The sequence below is a fragment of the Polistes fuscatus genome, unplaced genomic scaffold (genome assembly GCF_010416935.1).
Source record: "Polistes fuscatus isolate 324 unplaced genomic scaffold, CU_Pfus_HIC Scaffold2, whole genome shotgun sequence".
Taxonomy (NCBI): Eukaryota; Metazoa; Arthropoda; class Insecta; order Hymenoptera; family Vespidae; genus Polistes; species Polistes fuscatus.
In genome coordinates, this window is record NW_025113096.1 from 9,293,138 (window position 1) to 9,313,818 (window position 20,681).

General features: G+C 34.7%; 1 protein-coding gene across 1 annotated transcript in view; it reads left to right on the forward strand.

The window, feature by feature from the left end:
- The window catches only part of LOC122517215 (rap1 GTPase-activating protein 1), a 30,271-nt gene extending 10,426 nt beyond the window's left edge, over positions 1-19,845 (forward strand). The window contains exons 3-9 of the mRNA XM_043635654.1: positions 13,994-14,317; positions 17,167-17,349; positions 17,736-17,974; positions 18,059-18,337; positions 18,420-18,585; positions 18,666-19,508; positions 19,684-19,845. Coding sequence (XP_043491589.1) covers positions 13,994-14,317; positions 17,167-17,349; positions 17,736-17,974; positions 18,059-18,337; positions 18,420-18,585; positions 18,666-19,508; positions 19,684-19,845 — 2,196 coding nt within the window. The remainder of the gene's footprint in view (positions 1-13,993; positions 14,318-17,166; positions 17,350-17,735; positions 17,975-18,058; positions 18,338-18,419; positions 18,586-18,665; positions 19,509-19,683) is intronic.
- The last annotated feature ends 836 nt before the right edge of the window (positions 19,846-20,681 follow it).

Genomic DNA, 20,681 nt, shown 5'->3' on the forward strand with positions numbered 1-20,681 from the left:
AGAAAGAAAAAAATATAAAGAATAACGATGTCTGTTGAATATTGAAAATGAAATTCTCCTAACTTTGTTTTCTTAACTATATATAGCTTTTCGCAATGTAAACGTTTCTATATTTTGTCTCTTTGTTGCGTCGCTTCGGAAATTTCAAGTATTTACTTCGAAACGACGTAGATAACTGTTTTATTTTCTTAGAGATTCTTAATTTACCTCAAGAAAATTTCATTTGTTATAAATAATAGCAGATAATATTTCACGGAATATTTCATATACACGTTAATCTCATGTATTTATAATACTTATTTATTCGTAGTCAAATATTAATGTTAAGTTAGCCAAGATTCGAGTAAGTAAATAGTATACTAAGGTAATTACATAGGACACCCGCATAAACGCTAATAACATTTGCTAACTGATAAATTAAACGTGTTTTACACAAGAATCAGGAATTCAGTAGCACGTGCAACAAACGTGGTCTATTACGATTTACTAAAGCATTTTGAAAACGTGCACATCCAAAGCGAGCTGTTAAAGCTTGTCCCGTACGGTGATATTTCACAACGAAATGAGAAACTGTAAAGCAATAAAAAAAAAAAAAGAAAAAAAAATATGGAGACAAAAAATTAAAGAAAAAGAAGAAAAAATGAGACCAAAGACCCTTCGTAGCTCTTAAAGAAAACGATGATTACTTCACCGCTAAGTTAATATCACGAAAGGCATTATCTCAAGTTCTTGTTGCTTCTTCTTTCGCGTCCGGTAATAGTGTGTACCGTACAGTGGCGGCAAACGCACGTGTAAATCCCGTATATTGCATAAAATTTCTTCTCCTCTCTCTCTCTCTTTCTCTCTCTCTCTCTGTCTCTCTCAAAAACCGTGTATGAATATGTGCAGAAGTATACGGGTATGTATTAATGTGTTTAAACGTGTAAGAAGGCATTTTCCATCAAGAGAATTTCTCGACTTAATTCTCATTCGCGGAACAGTTAGGAGGAAGCAAGAATCCGGAAAGTTCATGGAAGAAGGCATTCAATTATACAGCGAGCTGTTCGTACAAAGCTTGTCGTCGTCTAGCTGTAGCCTTTTTCTCCCTTTGTAGATGAAAGGGGGAGCAATAAAAACATACCCTCCTTTCTCCTTTCTTTATCTCTCTTTCTTTCTCTTTCTCTTTCTCTCGTGGAAATTGCAATCTCGGAGTACCGAGATATCGCGTTAATCGGAAAAACGTTGAACGGGTAGAAGGAGAAGGGGGCTTTTTTATTTCTCGCGATAGATTTAACACGGAATTCTTTCGACACCGGGAAAAGCAAACGTGCGAGGAAATAAGGAAGTAAATAACGGATGACGTTAAACTACGTTCGTTTTACGGATTCGAGGTCGTTGGAAGATCGAGCGACATATGTGCGTGGATTTGCATAGTCGAGTCACGGGGTAAACATACGAGCAATGTACACCAAGAGATAGACAGAGAGATAGGAAAGGAAGGAGAGAAGAATAGCGACGAGACCAGGAGAGAAAAGAGAGAGAGAGAGAGAGAGAGGAGAGACTACAAATCCGACGATGAATCTGTACCCACGCAGTTTACTTAGGGTTGCGAAAGGGGTAATGCAGCCAACTCTCTCTCTCTCTCTCTCTCTTTCTCTCTTCTACTCCCCTCCGTTTGTTAAGGGTTAAAAAGAGTCACCCTTACCTCTCTCTAGGTACTGTTCCTCCCTCGCAATTTTTCCTCTCGCCCTTCGCCGCTTGCGTTATTAATACGAGACTTCCGTTCAATCTTTTCCTTTTCATCAGACTCCTCCGACTTCCCTCTCCTCTCTCTCTCCTCTAACTCTCCTGTTTTCTCTCAGCAAACGCTTGAAAACTCATTCATCCTCCGAATTTGCCGACGTAGAACGCTGGAAAAAAGTTGAGCCTCCTCCTCCTCCTTCTCCTCCACCTCCTCTAACTTCTATTCATCTTTTCAGCAAGCTTGACCGAGACGTCATTCATCCTCCTGAATCCTTGCCGTCGTAGAACGCTGGAAAAAGTTGAGCCTCCTCCTCCTCCTTCTCCTCCACCTCCTCGAATGAAGAGAGAAAAAAAAAGGAAAAAAGAAACGTATTTTCACTTATGTTAGCGGACGACGAATCGCATTTTACGAGCAAGCTTGACGAGGCGAGACTCGTATAAACAGCTAAGTATTCGTGCCCCTTCCCCCCTTGTTCTCTACCTCTCTCTCTCTCTCTCCTCTCTCTTACATAGTCTTTATTTTCTTTCTCTTACGTTCCGTTACGTTAATTATCCAAAGTACGAGCACATAGTTCAATTCGAAAGTATAACGAATCGTTAATATCAAGCTAAATTTTCTTCTCTCCTTATTTTCTATTTTACATTTTCTCCTCCTCCTCCTCCTCCTCCTTCTCCACCACTTCTTCCACCTCCTCCACCATTTTTCCTTCTCTCCAATTTTTTTTCATTCTTTTCTCCAAGGATATTATAACGCGAAATATAACTTCTGACGAGGTACGTTTTCCTACTATGCCATTTTAATGGCGATTCCACGTAACCATTTGCAACGACCTAATGCATCTCTTCTGCATGCTCTCTAATGTATTCATAAAAGATGTTGTGCCACAGAGATGAGTAATCTTTCGTTATATGTTTTCAACTCGATGTAACTAAGATTAGAAAACAACTTTTGACTTTGTACTTTTAGATTCAAATGTTAAGAAAATAATGATTGTTATTTTCTGATTAAAATCACGTAACTATGTCCCATTATTTCGTAAATATCGATATTTGATAACGCACTCTTCTTTCAATTATTCAATAACGTTAAATACAAAATAATTCATATTATTTAAACATTGTCATTTACCATACAGATATAAATCAAGACATTGTTAACTGTAGAGTGAAGTCTTCGTTATTGATAAAATTTATGTGTGAGAATGATTAAACGCGCCATAGTACTTCCTGCTTAAAAAGGCCCGAGGAGTGAGTATTATGTGCGTAATTAACGAGGATGTCAGTAATAATAAGATAAAGAGGCCTTTGGGATAGTCAGCAGAGTATCGTATTTTCGTGTGTTTTAGAACCTAACTCGTTGAAGAAAAATAAAAAAGTTTGTTAGAACAGAAAGATAGAAAAGAATTCTTACTAGAAAATTCTTTTCATAAATTTCCCAATGACACACACACACACACACACACACACTTACGCACACACGAACACATAAATATAGAGATATATAAAATCGGTGACAATATCACTGACAGCAATTCATGACTCAGATACGGAATTGTTCTGTTATCGTAGTCTTCTCAACCCCCTTGGCTAGTTGAAATCACCCAATAAAGCCACCCAAATCTTTTCTCTCTCTCTATCTCTTTCTTTTACAAAGTTTTATAGGGCATATAACGAAGTAGCTATCGAGAGAGGGTGAACGATCGTGTCGTCCTTACAATCTCCGTCTGAGGAAGTACTTTTTTCGTCTCTCCCTCGATTCGCTCGTTTACATTCATCCCCTTGATATTCCAAAAAAAAAGAAGAAAACAACGTAGGAAGAAACTATGAGTAACGGGGGGGGGTTAAAAGAGAAAGATATATATATACATATATCTATAAGGCGGAAGATATAGTCTTCTTTCTAGTTTTCTCCCCTTTTTCTATCTTTTACCTAGCCACTAATGGCTTCATCCGTTATATGTGTATATACCTATCTATGTTTTTGTCTGCATATGTGCGTGTGTGCGTGCGTGTGTACTCAAGGGTGATTCAAGCAACTAGGATGGGCCGGTCGTTCTTTTCTGTCTGAGAGATAAAAAAAGGAAAAGCATAATACCTTGCGCAAGGTGTTTCATTAGGGAAGTTTGAACCTCTTACAATCTTCTTTTTGACTTTTTCTTTTTTCTTTTTCTTTCCTTTACCGATTAATTTCATTTATATATACATATACCATCGTGAAATTATCGAATAATAACATTTTTATTACGATTCTTATCTATTAATATACTTTAACGATAATATTATGATGTCAACAACGTTGCATAGGTGATGCATTTATAGGATAAAATGGCAGTTACCAGGTCATGAGAGCTCCTAAACGTTAACACACTTTCTTGCTCCCAGATAAATCATGAAAGATGGATACCTTTGGATAAGACTTTCGTAGGTGCTCAATGAGGGGGGAAAGAAAAAGAAGAAGAAAAAGTTGTCGCTTAAAGAAACTTTACGAAATTAGAAAGTCAGCTTTGGTCGAAGAGACTAGTTGTACTATATACGTTAAGAAGGAGACATTGACTCCTAATCTCGCGATAAACTCGTCATTGCTTTTATCTTCTGATATTTGAAATTGCGTAAGATACTTTTTTCCAAACTCTAATCGTGATTTATGATACTATTAATAAATGTATATCTATTTTGACAACAGGTGTATTTTTCACATCTTACGATATTTATTACTCTTTTAATTCTGACCGGAAATATTGTGTCCAATTGTAAATGAAAAGTACCGAGATTAGTTAGATATATTTTGGTAGAGTTTGAGAAAAAAAAGAAGGAAAGGATAAAAGTTTTGTAACAAAATGATAGTCAAAAAAATTCAAAGAGGAGAAGATATTGAAAAAGTAGAAATAAGATATTTAAAGACAAATGTAAATTCTAATTTTTATAGAAATTTCGAGAAAATTGTGTATCTATGAACCAAAAATATTCAATTAAATTTAATCAAGGCTTTATATCAAAATTAATTTACAAAATAATAATTAAAAAATGAAAAAAAGTAAGATATTAAAAAAGAGAATTGAAAAGAAAATATATATTAATGACAAATATATTTCACTGTTTATCTAAAATCATAATAATCAAATTTATTCCAAATTATTGGAATAGAATGAAGATTAAATAGAACAAAAAGAGAAGAAAAAAGAAATAGATTGCAATAATTCTGTCGAGAAATCAGTTCTGTCGAAGCCTTCACGATCAACTTGAAACCTCATTGAACTTATTAGGCTCGAGATATCTCTACTTGTCTCTTGAGGCTAAGCCACGAGATTCTCTCTCTGTCTCTTTCTTTCTATCTCGTAGTGCAGTTGAAAACTTTCACCTAAAAGAACGGTATAGAGAGCTCTCGAAGGAACGACATCATCTTCCGCGTGTCTATGAGGATCAGTCTCTCGAAGAGAGAAGAGTACTCTTTGAAATCACCTACGAGAGCAGCAGTACTCTCCTCTCTTATTTCTTCCGGCCGATCCAATCGAGGGTTTTCTACGCCCACCCGTTCGATGACTCACTTCTTGGTACGCTCATACATCCTTACATACGTTCATACATACATACATACGTTCATACATACATACATACATACATACATACAGTCATACATATACGTTCGTTTGTCGTGCCCCTTTAACGAATTTTTCTCTTCTTCTCTTTTTTTCTCTTTCTCTTTCTCTTTCTCTTTCATTCTTTCTTTTCCTAGCTAACATAAGTACACCCACGTACGTACAAACATACACAGCCACGCGTATACTCATAGAAAGATACGCCTTGCAAAATTCCTTTTAAATGTACGTATACTGCGGTCGTCGATAGAAATGACTTTGAAAATTTACCAATGATAAAAGGATTGCGTTTCTGTAAATTATTTTAGAAAGATATGAAGACAGAGAAATGAAAGATCTATGCCAAAGGAGAAAACCGATTTCTTTTGCGTTAAGAATCGAATGAGAAATGTGATCTTGAAATAGATGATTAATTAAAAATAATGTCACTTCATGAATTGTATCAAATGATTAAAAGAGAAATCAAACTTTCATTGAGTTTCTTTCTCTCTCTCTCTCTCTCTCTCTCTTTTTTTTTTTTAAATTTGTCTCTTATGATCGGTAATCTTTGTGGATACTCGCCTACGCTTTCCTTCTGTTTCTCTTTCCCTCCATTGTTCAAGGCAAAAGAACTTAAAAGAACTTTCCTACTTCGAAAGAAGAGAAGAAGCAAGGTTTGTAACATCTTTCGTAATTTCCTCTTACTCTTTCTCTTATTTTATTATTCATCGTCACAGCTCGACGGTAGATACTTCAAAGAGACTCACAAAAACATTACGAAAAAAATTTATTTATATAATATTATTTATACCAACTTAATCTACCTACTCGCAAATACACACACACACACACACAGGACAGCTAATACATCCCTCGTTGCATCCTCCCGATTATCACCCTCGTTTATATAACAAAATGACGTGTGCACGTAAACAAGCCAAGCATGAAAACAATCTAGTGTAATATTTCGCTTAATAATAATTGTATTCTTCCCTTTATAATTCTATTCGTAAATGGACATTTGTTAATGCGTTTGTCACATGACGAATAACATAATTGAATGACTTACATTAAATTCATTGTACAAGACATCCCGTAATAGAGAAAGAGACAGAAAAAGTCACAGGAAGATGGAAATAGATAGAAGGAAAAAGAGAGAGAGAGAGAGAGAGAGAGAGAAAGAGAAATAAATAAAGAGAAATGCAAATAGCCGTAGAACAAACGATTCTATAACCATTGTTGCGTTAGGTCAGGCGGCTGGGCTTATGGTTCTGCTTTTATGACCTGTTAGAAGCTAGTGCGATGAGCGAGAGGGAAAAAAAGAGAGAAAGAGAGAAAGACTCATATACGTGCGCGCGCGCACTTATACACATACAAAACGTATACACATGCATATCGACTCTAGGTCGTTTTACCTGTTTTCTCTGTTTCTTTGTCTATCTTTCTCTATCTCTTTCTTTCACTTTGTAACTTAACATATTTTCCACGTTTCTACCTGACCGTTTCCCATGGAAACAACGGCAATACACGATGGGCACGGCATTCAAGTAACAGTGAACGGTCCATTTACCTTCTTTGGTAGGAACGTCGTAGTCGTCTACTCCAAGAAACGCATACTCACTCAGTCTTCTTCTTCTTCTTCTTCATCTTCTTCTTCTTTGATGATAAATCGTCGAGTTTCATTTTACCGAGAAAACGGAACTTTCTGAAATAAATCTCTGAAAAAAAAGGTTCTTTTTATTTTCCTTCTTTCTTTTTTTCTTTCTTATTTTTTTTATTGATTGAAGTGTTTTACGGAGTGTTACGTCAATGTTAGATCGAAGATTATTCAATTTTATTTCATAAGAATAATACTCGAGTACTTTTAATTTTGCGTTATTTATAGGTGTGATTATTATCGCGTAGAATAAGTCACACGAAAAGTATTATAACCTTCTCTCCCTCTTTCTATTTCTATTTTTCTTTTTCTTTTTTTCTTTTTTTCTTATTCGTTTTAACTACATATTGCCCCACTCTTCTCACGTTTCTCCACGTTCGCTCGTAAATCAGACAATAGCTTAAGAATTATTACGACAGTTTGAGGAAATAAATGGTAAGTCGTAGGACAATGTAGATTAAGTTTTCGCAGTTGAATTAACGTTAGAGAAATATTGTCAGAAACTAGGTATATATTTAACAATAAGCGTATAAGTCACGTAAGTTACGTGGATACGTAACATAACGTAACGTAATAATCATTTGTTTATGATGAAAATTAATGGTAGAAAGAAAGAAAGAAAGAGAGAGAGAGAGAGAGAGAGGAAGTAGAAAGAAAAAAGAAAGAAAAAGCGAGGAAAAAATAACGAGATATATAATAATAATCATCATACGTCGACGTTTTACAACTTTCTTCGATGTATTTAAGATGGATTACACTTTCGTCCCTGAGAGATCGCGTATCGTAACGACGCTTAATTGCATATCGCATAATCGCGTTATGAAATCATTCTATCCTCCTCTCTCTCTTTTTCTCTCGTTGTATGTATTTACGTATGTATAGTATTGTACAAACTTGTAATATCGTACATGTCTCAATATTTGTAACGCGATTAAGGCCACTACACAATGTATGCAAGTATGTAAGTACACATGTATCTGTGTATGTATATAATACGTAGTATAGATATGCGTCATTAGTTCATTCGAGGTAGGACGACTATTTCCGTATTTCGAAAGAAACTTCTTTCGTCTCTTCTTAGCCTTCACTGTAGTGGTACGTTCTTCCTCGCACCGAAATCGCAATCCGTTGTGTCGTGGTGCCTTTTTTATTCTAATATTTTTATTATTATTATTATTACTAATAATAATAGTAGTAGTAGTAGTAGTAGTAGTAGCAGCAGTAGTAGTATATACGTGCGAGAAAGACGCTCGAAATATCCTCGAGAAAATTGCATCGTTAATTGGATGAAATTTGTTCTCGTCAACGGACAACCAAGAATTAATTGAGAACTTGGAAAAACAAATTGGACGAGAACTCTAAGAAGAAAAGGTATATATTTATAATAATAATAATAATAATAATAATAATAATAATAATCAGCATCATCATCATCATCATCATAATAATAATAATAATAATCATAATAATTGTAATAACAAGGAAACAAAATATCCGGCCAAAAATAACGAAATATTTTCTAAACGAAACACGGCCAAAATGTTTATTTTCCTCGATCAAATGATTTTATTGAAGAAATCAAATTGATCTAGAAATAGAAACAATAATGTCGTAAACGCAAAGGTTTGTTTTCTCATCCGATCCTTTTACAAATAATAGAGAAAAATAATCTTATTTAGAGTTTCTTTCACGGACGACTAGATACGTGGATATCTTGAGCTTCGACCATGACGTAAGATCATAAAACGAGCGCGAACGATCGTAACGTGTATATTATACCTATACATATATATATATCGTGAAAATCGTTAGACAAGAAACTCGTGGGAACTTCACCTTCTACGAAAGGATTTAGAATAAAAAGAGAAACGTCTGAGGAAGTAGTACTTCTACTCTTTTCCATCGAATCGTGACCGAATTCGAAAGGAGACGTTATCCTTTTTGCAAAAGCAAGGATTGCCGACAACTATGGCTAGGAAAGAAAGAAGAAGGTAAAAGACGCGTCTATAGGGCAGAGGTGAAGAAGACGAAAGTATATGGCGGGAAAGGGGCGGGAAGGTAAGGAATGACTGTGGTTCGAAAGAGAAAAAAGGAAATTCAACAGTTTGGCATCCATGGAACTTAAAAAGAAGTTGTCGTCTCCAATTTTATCCAAGTTCTCTTTCTCCCGAAAGTCTGACGAGTTTAAAGAACGGATGAATGGACTTTTAACGAGGTTGCAAATGTTGGTGAAGCTTTAAAAACGAGACTGGAATAAGAATAGGAGAGGATCGGCTAAGACGGAAGAAGAAGAAGAAGAAGAAGAAGGTAAGGTGATGACGTAGGGTAGGATTTACACGAGAAAAAGAATAAGAAGATATAGAAAAGGAAAGAAAAAAAGAGGAAGAAGAAGAAGTTAAAAGTAATGCGGATGTGAAATCTCGAATTACGTTAGAGACTTCCTTGAAAAAATCCGGAGCAACGAAGAAGTCCTCTACTAATTTTAAGTGTCTTCTAAATTCAAAAACCTCACGACTTCTTCTTGTGTATTCAAAAGATAAGAGAAGAAAGAGAGAAGAAAAGCAAAGAGAAAGAAATGGAAGCTTGTGAAAAAAGGATAGAAAAGAATGAATTGATGGAAGGACAGAGAGAGAAATGGAAAGTTTAGATTTGGGGGTGTTTGCGCGCTCGTGCTCATTGCCAAATATAAACCCTGAAGGGCTTTACTTTTGGATGCTAGAAAGAGAGAAGAAAAAAAGAAAAGTAAAGAAAAAAGAAGAAGAAGAAGGTACGAGACACGCGATGATGGTAGGCCGGGAAAACGCTTTGCCAGAGTACAAAAAGTCAACCGAAAAGCTTACTCGGCTCTCGTTTGCTCTCCCCACCCGTTGATCTATCTTTAGCTCTCAGATACTGCTGTCGATCTCGTGGAATATCTCGCGCCTTGCCGCTTTTACGCGACTGCGAAATCTTAATACTTTCTTTTAATAGTTCTTCTAATCTTTAAAAGAGACCGATTTGTTCTAGAAAAGATAGATATTCAAATCTTTAATACATCTTTATATCTTTTCTCCGTTATTTTGATATCTTATTGATATATAGTGACTCACGAAAAGTATTTGAACACTTGTCATGAAATACTCTATTAATTATAATAAGTATATTTTACAACATTTACTGGACATTTTATTAACATTGGATGGAGGTATGACTCTCTAAATTATATAAGTAAAGTTTCAAGCAAATTGAAATATATATACAATAGTTATGAATTATTTCTTACAAACGTAAAGATTGCTGAAGCTACAAAAGTATTTGACTAGACAACTTTTAATATTTAGTAGGATCACATTTGGCACGAATAACATCTTGTAAACGATTATGCATACTCTTTACTAACTTTTTTGTAACACTTGGTGATATGGAACTCCATACTTCGAGTATCATAACTATCATCATCTAATCATAACTATTGTATATATATTTCGATTTGCTTGAAACTTTACCTATATAATCTAGAGAGTCATACCTTCATTCAATGTTAATAATATGTCGGTAAATGTTATATAATATACTTATTATAATTAAGAAAATATTTCATAGTAAGTATTCAAATACTTTCGTGAGTCACTGTATGTCCTGGTAATTGTAATATTGGACTAACAATAATTAAAAAAATTAATAAATTTTATACTGTTATTTATTTTATATTACAATTATTCATATTGTAAAATAAATCGAAAAAACTTAATGTTCTCAATTTGTTGACTCAGCTTATTATTATAATTACCAGTACCATGTATGATACAACAGTATCCAAAATAGATATTTAAACTTTCGAGAAAATCTGAATTACCATTTTACTCTTTATAGAAAAGATTAAAATTATTTCGACGTTATAAAGATATCAACCATCTAGTTATATTTTTGTTTATTGTAATCGAACAATAGACACAGTACATTGTTCGTAATAGTATTAAAAGAAGAGGGTTTTAAGGTATATAATACAATAAGAAAAAGATTTCTAGAAGAATCACCAAGTCTTTTTAAAGTCGACAGAAGTAGAAAAGATGATTTCTTATATTATTTTTATTTTTCTGTTCTCCTTTCTTTTCTTCTTTTTGGTTCTCTCTCTCTGTTGTCGAAAATAATAGAGCTTTTCCCTGTACGCGTACCACCTGCTCAAAATAACATATGCTCTGCGTAACGTTGGCGATTTCGTCGTCTTCGTCTTCGTCGTCGTTGTGCGTTTCGTCGACATGCTTCGTTTCCGTTGTGCACGTTATACACCAAGTTGCTCGATTCCGATGATTCCTCCCCATCTCGCCCGGCAGGGATTTTCTTTCTCTTTCTACTGAAAATAGTAACGCTAGAATAGGAATGCAAATAATTGTCGAGCATTCGATTCACGCCACTGAATTTCGATTTGTTTTGTAAATTAAGTATGTGCAGGTGTATGTATCCCCTATATGTGCGTATGCGTAACGCAGTACGTGACGACCGAAGAACAGTCTTCCTTCGTTTCCCACCGAAATCGGTATTCCTCTTCCTCTTCTCCTCCTCTTCTTCTCTTTCTCCCTCTCTCTCTTTCTCGTTCGCTTGCACAAACTTCGTTAGTGCCAGATAACTAACCGACTAATATTAACTTGGAGAATTACCAAGAGAAAACCGTACAGATTCCTTCCATCGTCGATCTCAACTTCAATATTAGAGTTATCATTTTTACATTAATCGTGATCATTAAATAATCAAATGTAATTTAAGATTGGAAATTGCATTTGAAATGTTTACAACGTCATTTTGTTTTCATATACCTACCTAGGTATAATCATTTTGTGTTAGAGATATATTTTTATAATTCTTATATGAAAAGAAGAAAACCAACTGGGAGAATAAAGAAATATAAAGATCGTATTAAATTCCATGATAAAAAAAAAACCTTAGAGTTCTCTTAATAGACGGTTTAAACGTAGCTTGTCCGTCGACGGATGTCGGTTTCCTGATTCCATGTACATGAATGCACGGTGACACAGTGAAGGTAGAAACGTTCCGACGAAAGTTAGGGTCACGAGAGACGAAGACACGGTATTGCGTGTTGGAACGCACGTTCCACGAACGTTGAAAGGTGCATAAGGAAGGCGCATATGGCGCCTTTTAGGCAGGTGTCGTGCACGATATACACTGACACGAGAGAAAGAGAGACAGTGAGAGAGATAGAAAGCATATGAAAGGGAGAGTGAGAAACGAAACGTATTCAGAACTGTACGACATTGTTGATTACGTTCTATTAACACAGTCGAATGTCAGTAACGTTGAGACACATTGATCATAACTATGCTGCTAGCTTGTGGTCGTTTGTCGCTTACCTTCGACCTTTCTCCCCTTTCAAATCAAACGACGTTCGCGTGCGCTCGCCATCAACGCAGGAAATTAAATTTTAATCAAACGTTAACGTTCGATCGTACATACTCCGCTTATTCGGAGATTATCTTTCCCGATTTAGCTTGGATTTAAAACCATTATTTCATTCGAAGGTCTTTCTATTGATCAGTCTCCGCACTTATTTGCATAGATTATTTGATATTCACTTTCTGCCTAAAACGTTTTTTTATTATCGATACTATCTTATTGTTTAACAACATTCAACAAAACTATATCAGATCTAGTAATAATTAATGTTGATTCTCGTTTACTTGGCTGAGAATCCACTTTCCAAGCTTTCGAACCTTGTCAAGCGATTGTAACTGGTTGCAAATGAATTTTTGAGTGCAATTTAATAGTGTAACAAGCTTTTGTTTGGTTGATTCAGGATTTAGAAGCAAAAAGGCTTGTAGCGCTTTTTGATCAAAATTGGATACACTTCTAATGAAAAGTTTCTTTAATTGAAACATATTTTATAACATTTTGACTTCTTCGATAAGTGAACAACACTTTCACCAAGTGTTCATTGTAAACGTTTTTCACAAGATCCTGTGCTTTTCTCTTCCATTGAAATTCATAAAACATGCGGTTCTTAACATATTCTTCATCCACCACTTTGTTGTCTCCAAATGTCTAAATTTGAAAGAGGAAAACAGTTTTAATGCGCACAACGCGTTCACTAAACTTCATATTCTCTGTTCATATTAAAAGTGTTTAGATTATATTGCTTAAATTATCGCTAAATAAAAACTCGGACGCATGATACAAAAACAACATAAATTATTACTAAATCTGATAAATAATGTACATTGATCTTTAATATTCTAGAATGTGTAAAACGTTATTTATGTGTGTTTGTTTGGCAGTATCGTTAAAATGACTAAGTTTGAAGGACGATAGTAAAATAAAAGAAAATAGCTGATTTCTCCCACCTACCGATATTTGTTAAGTAATTTTCTAACAAATCTTAGCGATAACGCTAAGAACTAATGACAACGACTAAAACGAAGAAAATGAAAAGCTTAGAGTCTCTACGTTTGTTAACAAAAAACTTTAACGATCGATCTTCGATGCAGACGTTTACGAGTTTCTTTTCACTTCGAGTTAGAACTGAGGTAATACACCAGCACCTTACGTTTCTATTTTCGATAAAAAGGAATACTAGACGAAGAAGCCATTCGCAAGTTCCTCTTGTAACTTAAGAATCATTGCGGAAGTCACCAATATTCCGAAGAACCTCGCTTGTTTCTCTTCACACATTAGAAACGATTACCACGAGGGTTCCCCCCCCCCTTTTCTTTCGCGTTATCAATTCTATTGTAAGAAATTACTAAACTGCAAAGAAGAAAATTACTTCAATATATAATTATACCACTATAAATTAATTTCATTTATTTTTCTTCTAAAATAATTTATCTAGATAAAATAATATTATTAAACAGATAAATAATATACATAACAATAAATTACTTATTTTATTCGCGTCTCTTCTATGAGAAATCAAAATTTTATTTAAAAAATATTACAAATTGATAAAAAATACATCAATTTCTATAGACTAAGAATTAAAAAGAAAATTATTTTTATGAAAAATCCTCATCGTGTCAATCGTATTAAATTGAAATTTTATTTTTTGCAGACAGCGAGAGACGAACGAGCTGCCTCGAGTCCAGGTGGTGCAGGTGGACAAAACAATCACTCATCTTCATCTCCATCGCCCTCTCCTGTCGGCGATATACCTCTTGGACGAGCCCTTATGGAAGCCGCACTTCAACAGGCCACTTCCGGCTCTCAGGAACCTCCCCTAGTAGTAACGCCACCTGGTTATTGGCTAGACGGAACCGATCATCGACATACCTTGGATTCGGCAGGAAGAGCATTGCTTCCTGCTCAGCCAGCCTGGCAACCCAGGATAGATCAGGATGACACTGCTAAGTGTTACAGACGTTTCTTCGTTGGCAGAGTACGTACATATACTTCAAAAAAAATATCTCCCGGGCTTTAATAGATTAAAAGTATGGTACTAATGTTTAACACATGCCATGAATAATATGATTATTTTTATTAAAACGTGTGTGCTGTTATTGTTCACAAAATTGGATAATTAGGTAACGATGAACGATTTCTTTTTGTTTTCTTCTTCTTCTTGTCTTTCCAACTTTGTCAAAGAATTCGTTCTTTCGTAATGACCTTGAAAGAAAGATGGTCATCGGCCTAACAGCACTAAACATATATATATATAGACTGCTCGTAAACGTACGTACTACGTACGTAAGTTTTATGTGAAGATGGAGTGAGATGGAGATTATGGTTTGAGTAAAAGAAAGGAAGAAAAAGAGGAAGAAAGATAAAGATGGTGGCAAAGGCGCAGGAAAAGGAAAAGAGCACTTCGGGCGTGGGAGTGGGAATGTTCTCATAGTCTCGAAGAAGAGACGATGCCTCTTCAACCAGAAGAAATACCACCCCTACCCTTTTACTTCAGCAGTGTTCCTGATTTTCATCCTTGCTAGCTTCTCTTCCGTCTTTCCGACGTACACCCTCCCTCACCTCTTTCTTACACTTATTATTTATCTTTCTTCGAACAGAAAAAGAAATATAAAAGCATTTTTTTAACAACTTTTATTTTCATCGTATTCTAGCAGTAACTCGTGTTTTTTTTATAGATAATATTTAATAGTACGTGTTATTTCATACATGTACTATTTCTATACATAAATACACAAGCATATATATATTTATAGTATTAAAAAATTAAAATACAAGAGTACTATAGATAATAAAAATACTTATTAGAAAAAGTAGATGTTACTATAAATAATGATACAAAAAATACAAATAAATAGATATGAATGAAAGTAAAATATGAAGAAAATGGCAGATATGAAATAAAAAGATATAATAAGACTTTAGATCATTAAAAACGTCGATGAGTAAAAATAGCTAAAAGTGCATTTTCCTATTCTCTTTTATAGTTCATTCTTATCTAAGAAAGTTCACCTGTTACCTTTGTCTAGCGTGCACCTGGGTTACCTCTATTTTTACCGCGAACTTAAAACTCGTTAGGTAACGTAACGCGAGCGAGATAATATACGCATGAACTCGTTTCTTCACGCGGCAACGTGCTCGAGTTCGTCGCCATTGTTCAAAAGTGGCAGTAAATAATTGCACTGCGTGTCATAGAGAACGAAAAGCGATTTGTATCGAGTCGTAGAGAGTATACATATCGTAAATATGACTATGTATAGTGTATATTGTATGTATCATGGTCGGATCTCATCCAGTGTTTCGCTTTCGTTTTTTATTTTATGATAATATATCCTTGTTGAAGAAGTTAATTTCCTTTTATTCCGTTCGAGTGTGGTATATATACATAAGTGTAGCTACAAATTTCTTAACACCGGAAATGCGTTTGACGGGAGACGCTAGAAAAAAATAAACAAAAAATTATTAGTTAAAAAAATTAAACAAAACTCTCTTTTCTCAAATCATTTCTCAATAGCAATTATTACGACGAAATAAAACTAAAAAAAACGTTCATCCCAATTATTTATTCTATCTCATCTAATCTCTGTCTGTCCTTTGTCAATATCATCGGTGCTTCGATAACCTTTTTTAAAAGAACTCCAAAGGATTGTCATAAATATCTCTTCAGTAGTACGATAAGTTTAATGGGCCATGTCAGCTTCACTAAACTTGAAAACAGACATGTGAGAAGACAAACTTTCTTATATTTATTCGGTATCAAATTTTATCTATAAAATATTATTTATCTCAATCGATATAAAACCTTAAAAGTAAACTGTATTGACATTGCCGTTTCACTGTTATTTTCCATTCCAATGACCTAACGAGTTTTTTTCTTTTCTCTTCTTTGTTTCTTTTTTTTTTCTTTTTTGTTCTCTTTTTTAATAATCCTTCGAAAAGGTTACGATCTTTTACGAACAAAAGGCTACTATCGAAAGGATGCATACACCTATCTCCACATGCGATCGCATTGTGCGGTTAAGCAGAGCCCATTAAAAGAGCGATTTTATTATGCGCAATATCGCTCCTCTAATTAGCGGTCGCCTCGAATACCAACGCGTAATCTGTTTTATATCACGACTTATTAAAGCACCACACGCCTCTTCTATCACCTTTAGTTGCGTATTACAAATAAAAAGAAAGAAAAAGAAAGAGAGAGAAACAACGAATATTACAACTCTTTTTTCCGCCTAATAACACTCAAATTTAATTCATCAAACACCATATTGTAGCTTTAATAAAATCTATTTCACTCTTGAATCATTTAAAAAGTATTAAATTATCCGGAATCGTAATATTTAAATATTGAATTTTAATCAAAATTGAAATGAATCACTAAATTTAAAAAAAACAGAGAACTATTTATACAGACTTCATAAAATTATAATATTCACAAAACCAGTATATTTTTAGTATTATTATATATCCTTTATTAATACGCGTATGAAATTTAATTGTTACCTCGTCCTAAGAATTTTTTTTTTTTTTTTCTTAATTTAGAAATTTTACGTACATAATATTTTGTATTTAATGTTATTTTAGTAACATACAGTATAGAAAAAGGTGATAGAACAGTATAAATCGTATATTATTCAATAAAATAATATTAACAAAATATTGTTTGTGTAAACCTTAGTAAAAAAAAAAAACGAAATTTTTGAGACGATCCAAATATATTTAATCCTTAATTTTTAAATTCTGTAGTAATTAGTTTTAAGAGTCACTGATTCAGTCATTGCTGATTCGATCATAAAAAGGTTTAATTTTGTTTTTCTTATCTTTTCGTAGGAACATGTGAACTTGATAGGAAGAGACAGCGAGAATGGGCCGGTCCTTGTTTCAGTGAAGGCCGAGACGGTCGCTGGACAAGAACACTGGCGGGTATTGCTAAGATTACGTGCTGGTTCAACGCACGAGTTAGTCTCAGCAACCACTCTTGGACCGACTCCTTCACCAGCGAAAATGGTCAAGGTAAAAGAGTTATATTTTTATCGACCAAATAAATAAATAAATAAATAAATAACAAAATGATCTGACATTTGCTTTGATATTGAAGATATGAAATAAATTATATTTTAAATTGAAAAGAAATAAAAAAAGCATACATATTGTTAATGAGAATCGTTTATTCGTTTTTATTGAACTCTCAGTTTTGTATGATAGGGGTTAATAAGACAAATATCACTCTGAATCGTGAGTAATTTAACGACTTAGAATTTTTTGACTCGTACGAGAGCGACGTATCACATGTGTCGAATTGACGAAAATAAATCACCGTTACCAAAGTACAAAAGTACACGATGACAGAAGTAAAGAGAAAGAGAAAAAGAAATATGACCGTCGTGTTTTTTTTTCAGGCAATCAACGACTCCTTGAACGTGAACACTTTAATGCCAGTGGTATGTTCAGGGGCTGGCACTTTGATAGCTCAATATGACGAGCACGCACTCGTCTCGAGATTCAAATTCGGTGTTCTTCATCAACGCGCTGGGCAGCTGACCGAGGAACAGCTTTTTGGCAATCGCCAGATGACACCAGCTTTCCAAGAATTTCTTGATCTTTTAGGCCAAAAGATCGACTTGAAAGATCATAAAGGGTTGGTATATCGTCATATAATTGTACATGCTCTAATTTTAGCAAGATTTTAACAGTTTACTCAATGCAATATTTAAATTTGTAGATACCGTGGAGGTTTGGATACTCGACATGGTCAAACAGGTGATTCCGCGGTCTACGAAGTATTTCGTGGCCGAGAAGTTCTCTTTCATGTAGCATCGCTTTTACCATACAGTCCAGGTGATGCTCAACAATTACAACGCAAGAGACATATTGGTAATGACATCGTGGCGATTATATTCCAAGAGGAACCTACACCTTTCAGTCCAGATATGATCGCCAGTCACTTTTTGCATGCTTTTATCGTCGTGCAGGTCGTCGATCCATGTACACCTAACACAAGGTAGGTACAATATATCATTTGAAATAGTTTAAATAAAATTCTTTAAAAAAATGTATATTCAAGTTATATTTATTGTTTATAGGTATAAAGTGAGTATAACGGCGAGAGATGATGTTCCTTGGTTCGGCCCAGCCTTACCAACACCTGCTGTCTTCCTCAGAGGCGTCGAATTTAAAGAATTTCTTTTAACGAAATTAGTGAACGCTGAAAACGCAGCTTACAAAGCTGAGAAGTTTTCTAAACTAGAAGTAAGTCACAGTTTCTTATTCTATTTTAATATCATTTTCAACATACATACGTTTACTAATCTCTACGATATGATAATCAGTTGCGAACTAGATCTGCTCTATTGGAATCCTTAACGGAAGGGTTACAAGCGAAGACAGCAGAGTTCTTAGGTGGTACCATTGGCCTAGGAGGTAATTTAGGATTCGGTGCGAATTGTCCTGTCAGTCCAACTGCAAGCGATTCATCAGCTTCTGGTGGTGGAGGTACTGGCTCGAGATTTATCGACACAGTACGGAAAGCATTAATATCCCGAGTGAGAAACGCATCGACCGAAAGTGTACCGCAACAACTTGCTAAAAAAGGTTCTCATTCTGAACCAAGTCCACCGAGTAATCGACAATCCAACGGTAAAATCAGTGGAAAACGATCAGTTGAACCATCAAGTCCATTGGGTTCACCCGATTTAACTCTACGAAGGGATTCCGAAAGAGGTAGCCCTAGTTTGGGAAGTCAAGACAGTAGCTTATCAAATACGGACAATCAGGACAGTAGTTTGGCTACATTACAACAGGACGAGGTAGATCGTAGAGAATCTAGTACAGGAATTGGTACAAATGATTCCACGATCATGGAAAAGGTTACTACGGTATCTTCAATTCAACGATTAACTCATGAAAATTTAAGAAGACAAGAACGGACAGAAAAGACCGAAATAACTCAACGCGTTGTTTCCGAGAGCGACGATAGTTCGCTTAATAGCGAGCTTGAACTTGACCAAGCGGTTTATCCGGACAGCGACACTGGTCTTGAATCTATGAGTTCCGCGGAAACGCACGACATTACGAGGTGTAATGCCAAAGACGGTGCTGCGGAAACTGAAACCTTAAGGATGGAAGTAACTAGACTCAAGTGCGATAAGTTGGACTTATTAAGGCAAAATGTGGTGGGTTTAAAAAATTCTTTCGTATGTGAAAGATGTTTTTGATTAAATATATTTAGTTTTCTTATTATTCTCATTCGACATTTTATAATAAAAATAAAAACATTTTCGGATATTACCTACTACTATTCTAATGGAACATATTTGTAATTTAAATTATTTTGCTTTGTTCCAACAGACATGTCAACGCGACATTAAACGCCTTCGAGAGAAAGAGCTACAATTACAATCTGATTTGGCAGCAGCATCAAAAGAGATTCTTCGATTAAGGGCGATGCTGAAAGAATGTTCAACGAGTATTCCCTTGGATAACAACAATCAACAGACGTCCACCGTTTGAAGGATCGTTAAACGCATTTTTTGATTCGTTATCGCTAACAGAATTTCCCGTTAAAGATCGTTATGTTTTAATCGTCGAATGGGAACCGACCAAATCGTAAATTTCGTAGATCTTCCACTCTTCTGAGATCATGTTTCTCTTAAAAGGAAATCATTTGAGATATCTCGTTGTTGGATACATACATATATACATACGAAAAACTAGCAATCAATGCTTTCTTCCTCGGTTCGCTTGTACAACTGGGTTTTCTTAGATAGCGATTGGTACAAATTCGATAAGTCATAAGGGATATGTAATTAGAATGTAAAGTCAAAGCCACTGTTCTATCGAAGTCTAACTCGTTATTGGAACGTACAACAGTATAGATTCTGATTGTTGAAGTACTTGTTTAACTTATATCCCAAATATTTATCGATTAATTTATTGATAGACATAAGGTAATCCCTTGTAGTCAATATAGTTGATAATTCTATAGATATAAATACCAACCGCGATACAAACATCTTGTCATTATAATATTAGTCACTTTTCAAAGTGAAATGGCCTTTAGATCTAGCATTTGTGATGCTAAAAGAAGCACGCAAAAAATAACGCACCAATGCATATGACCATGTATTAGTTAAGTGTAGTTCACTTAACTCCGATTATCCTTCTTGCACACATCAAACATGGTATACATATATATGTATACTGTTGTAAGTAATTATAATACGGACATCTACTAAATCTTCAAAGATTCGGATTTGTTAATTTAACGATTTAGTCTAATAATAATATATCTTAACAAATTCACAACTCTTCAATACCTAACTAATATGAACATGTCACGACGCAGT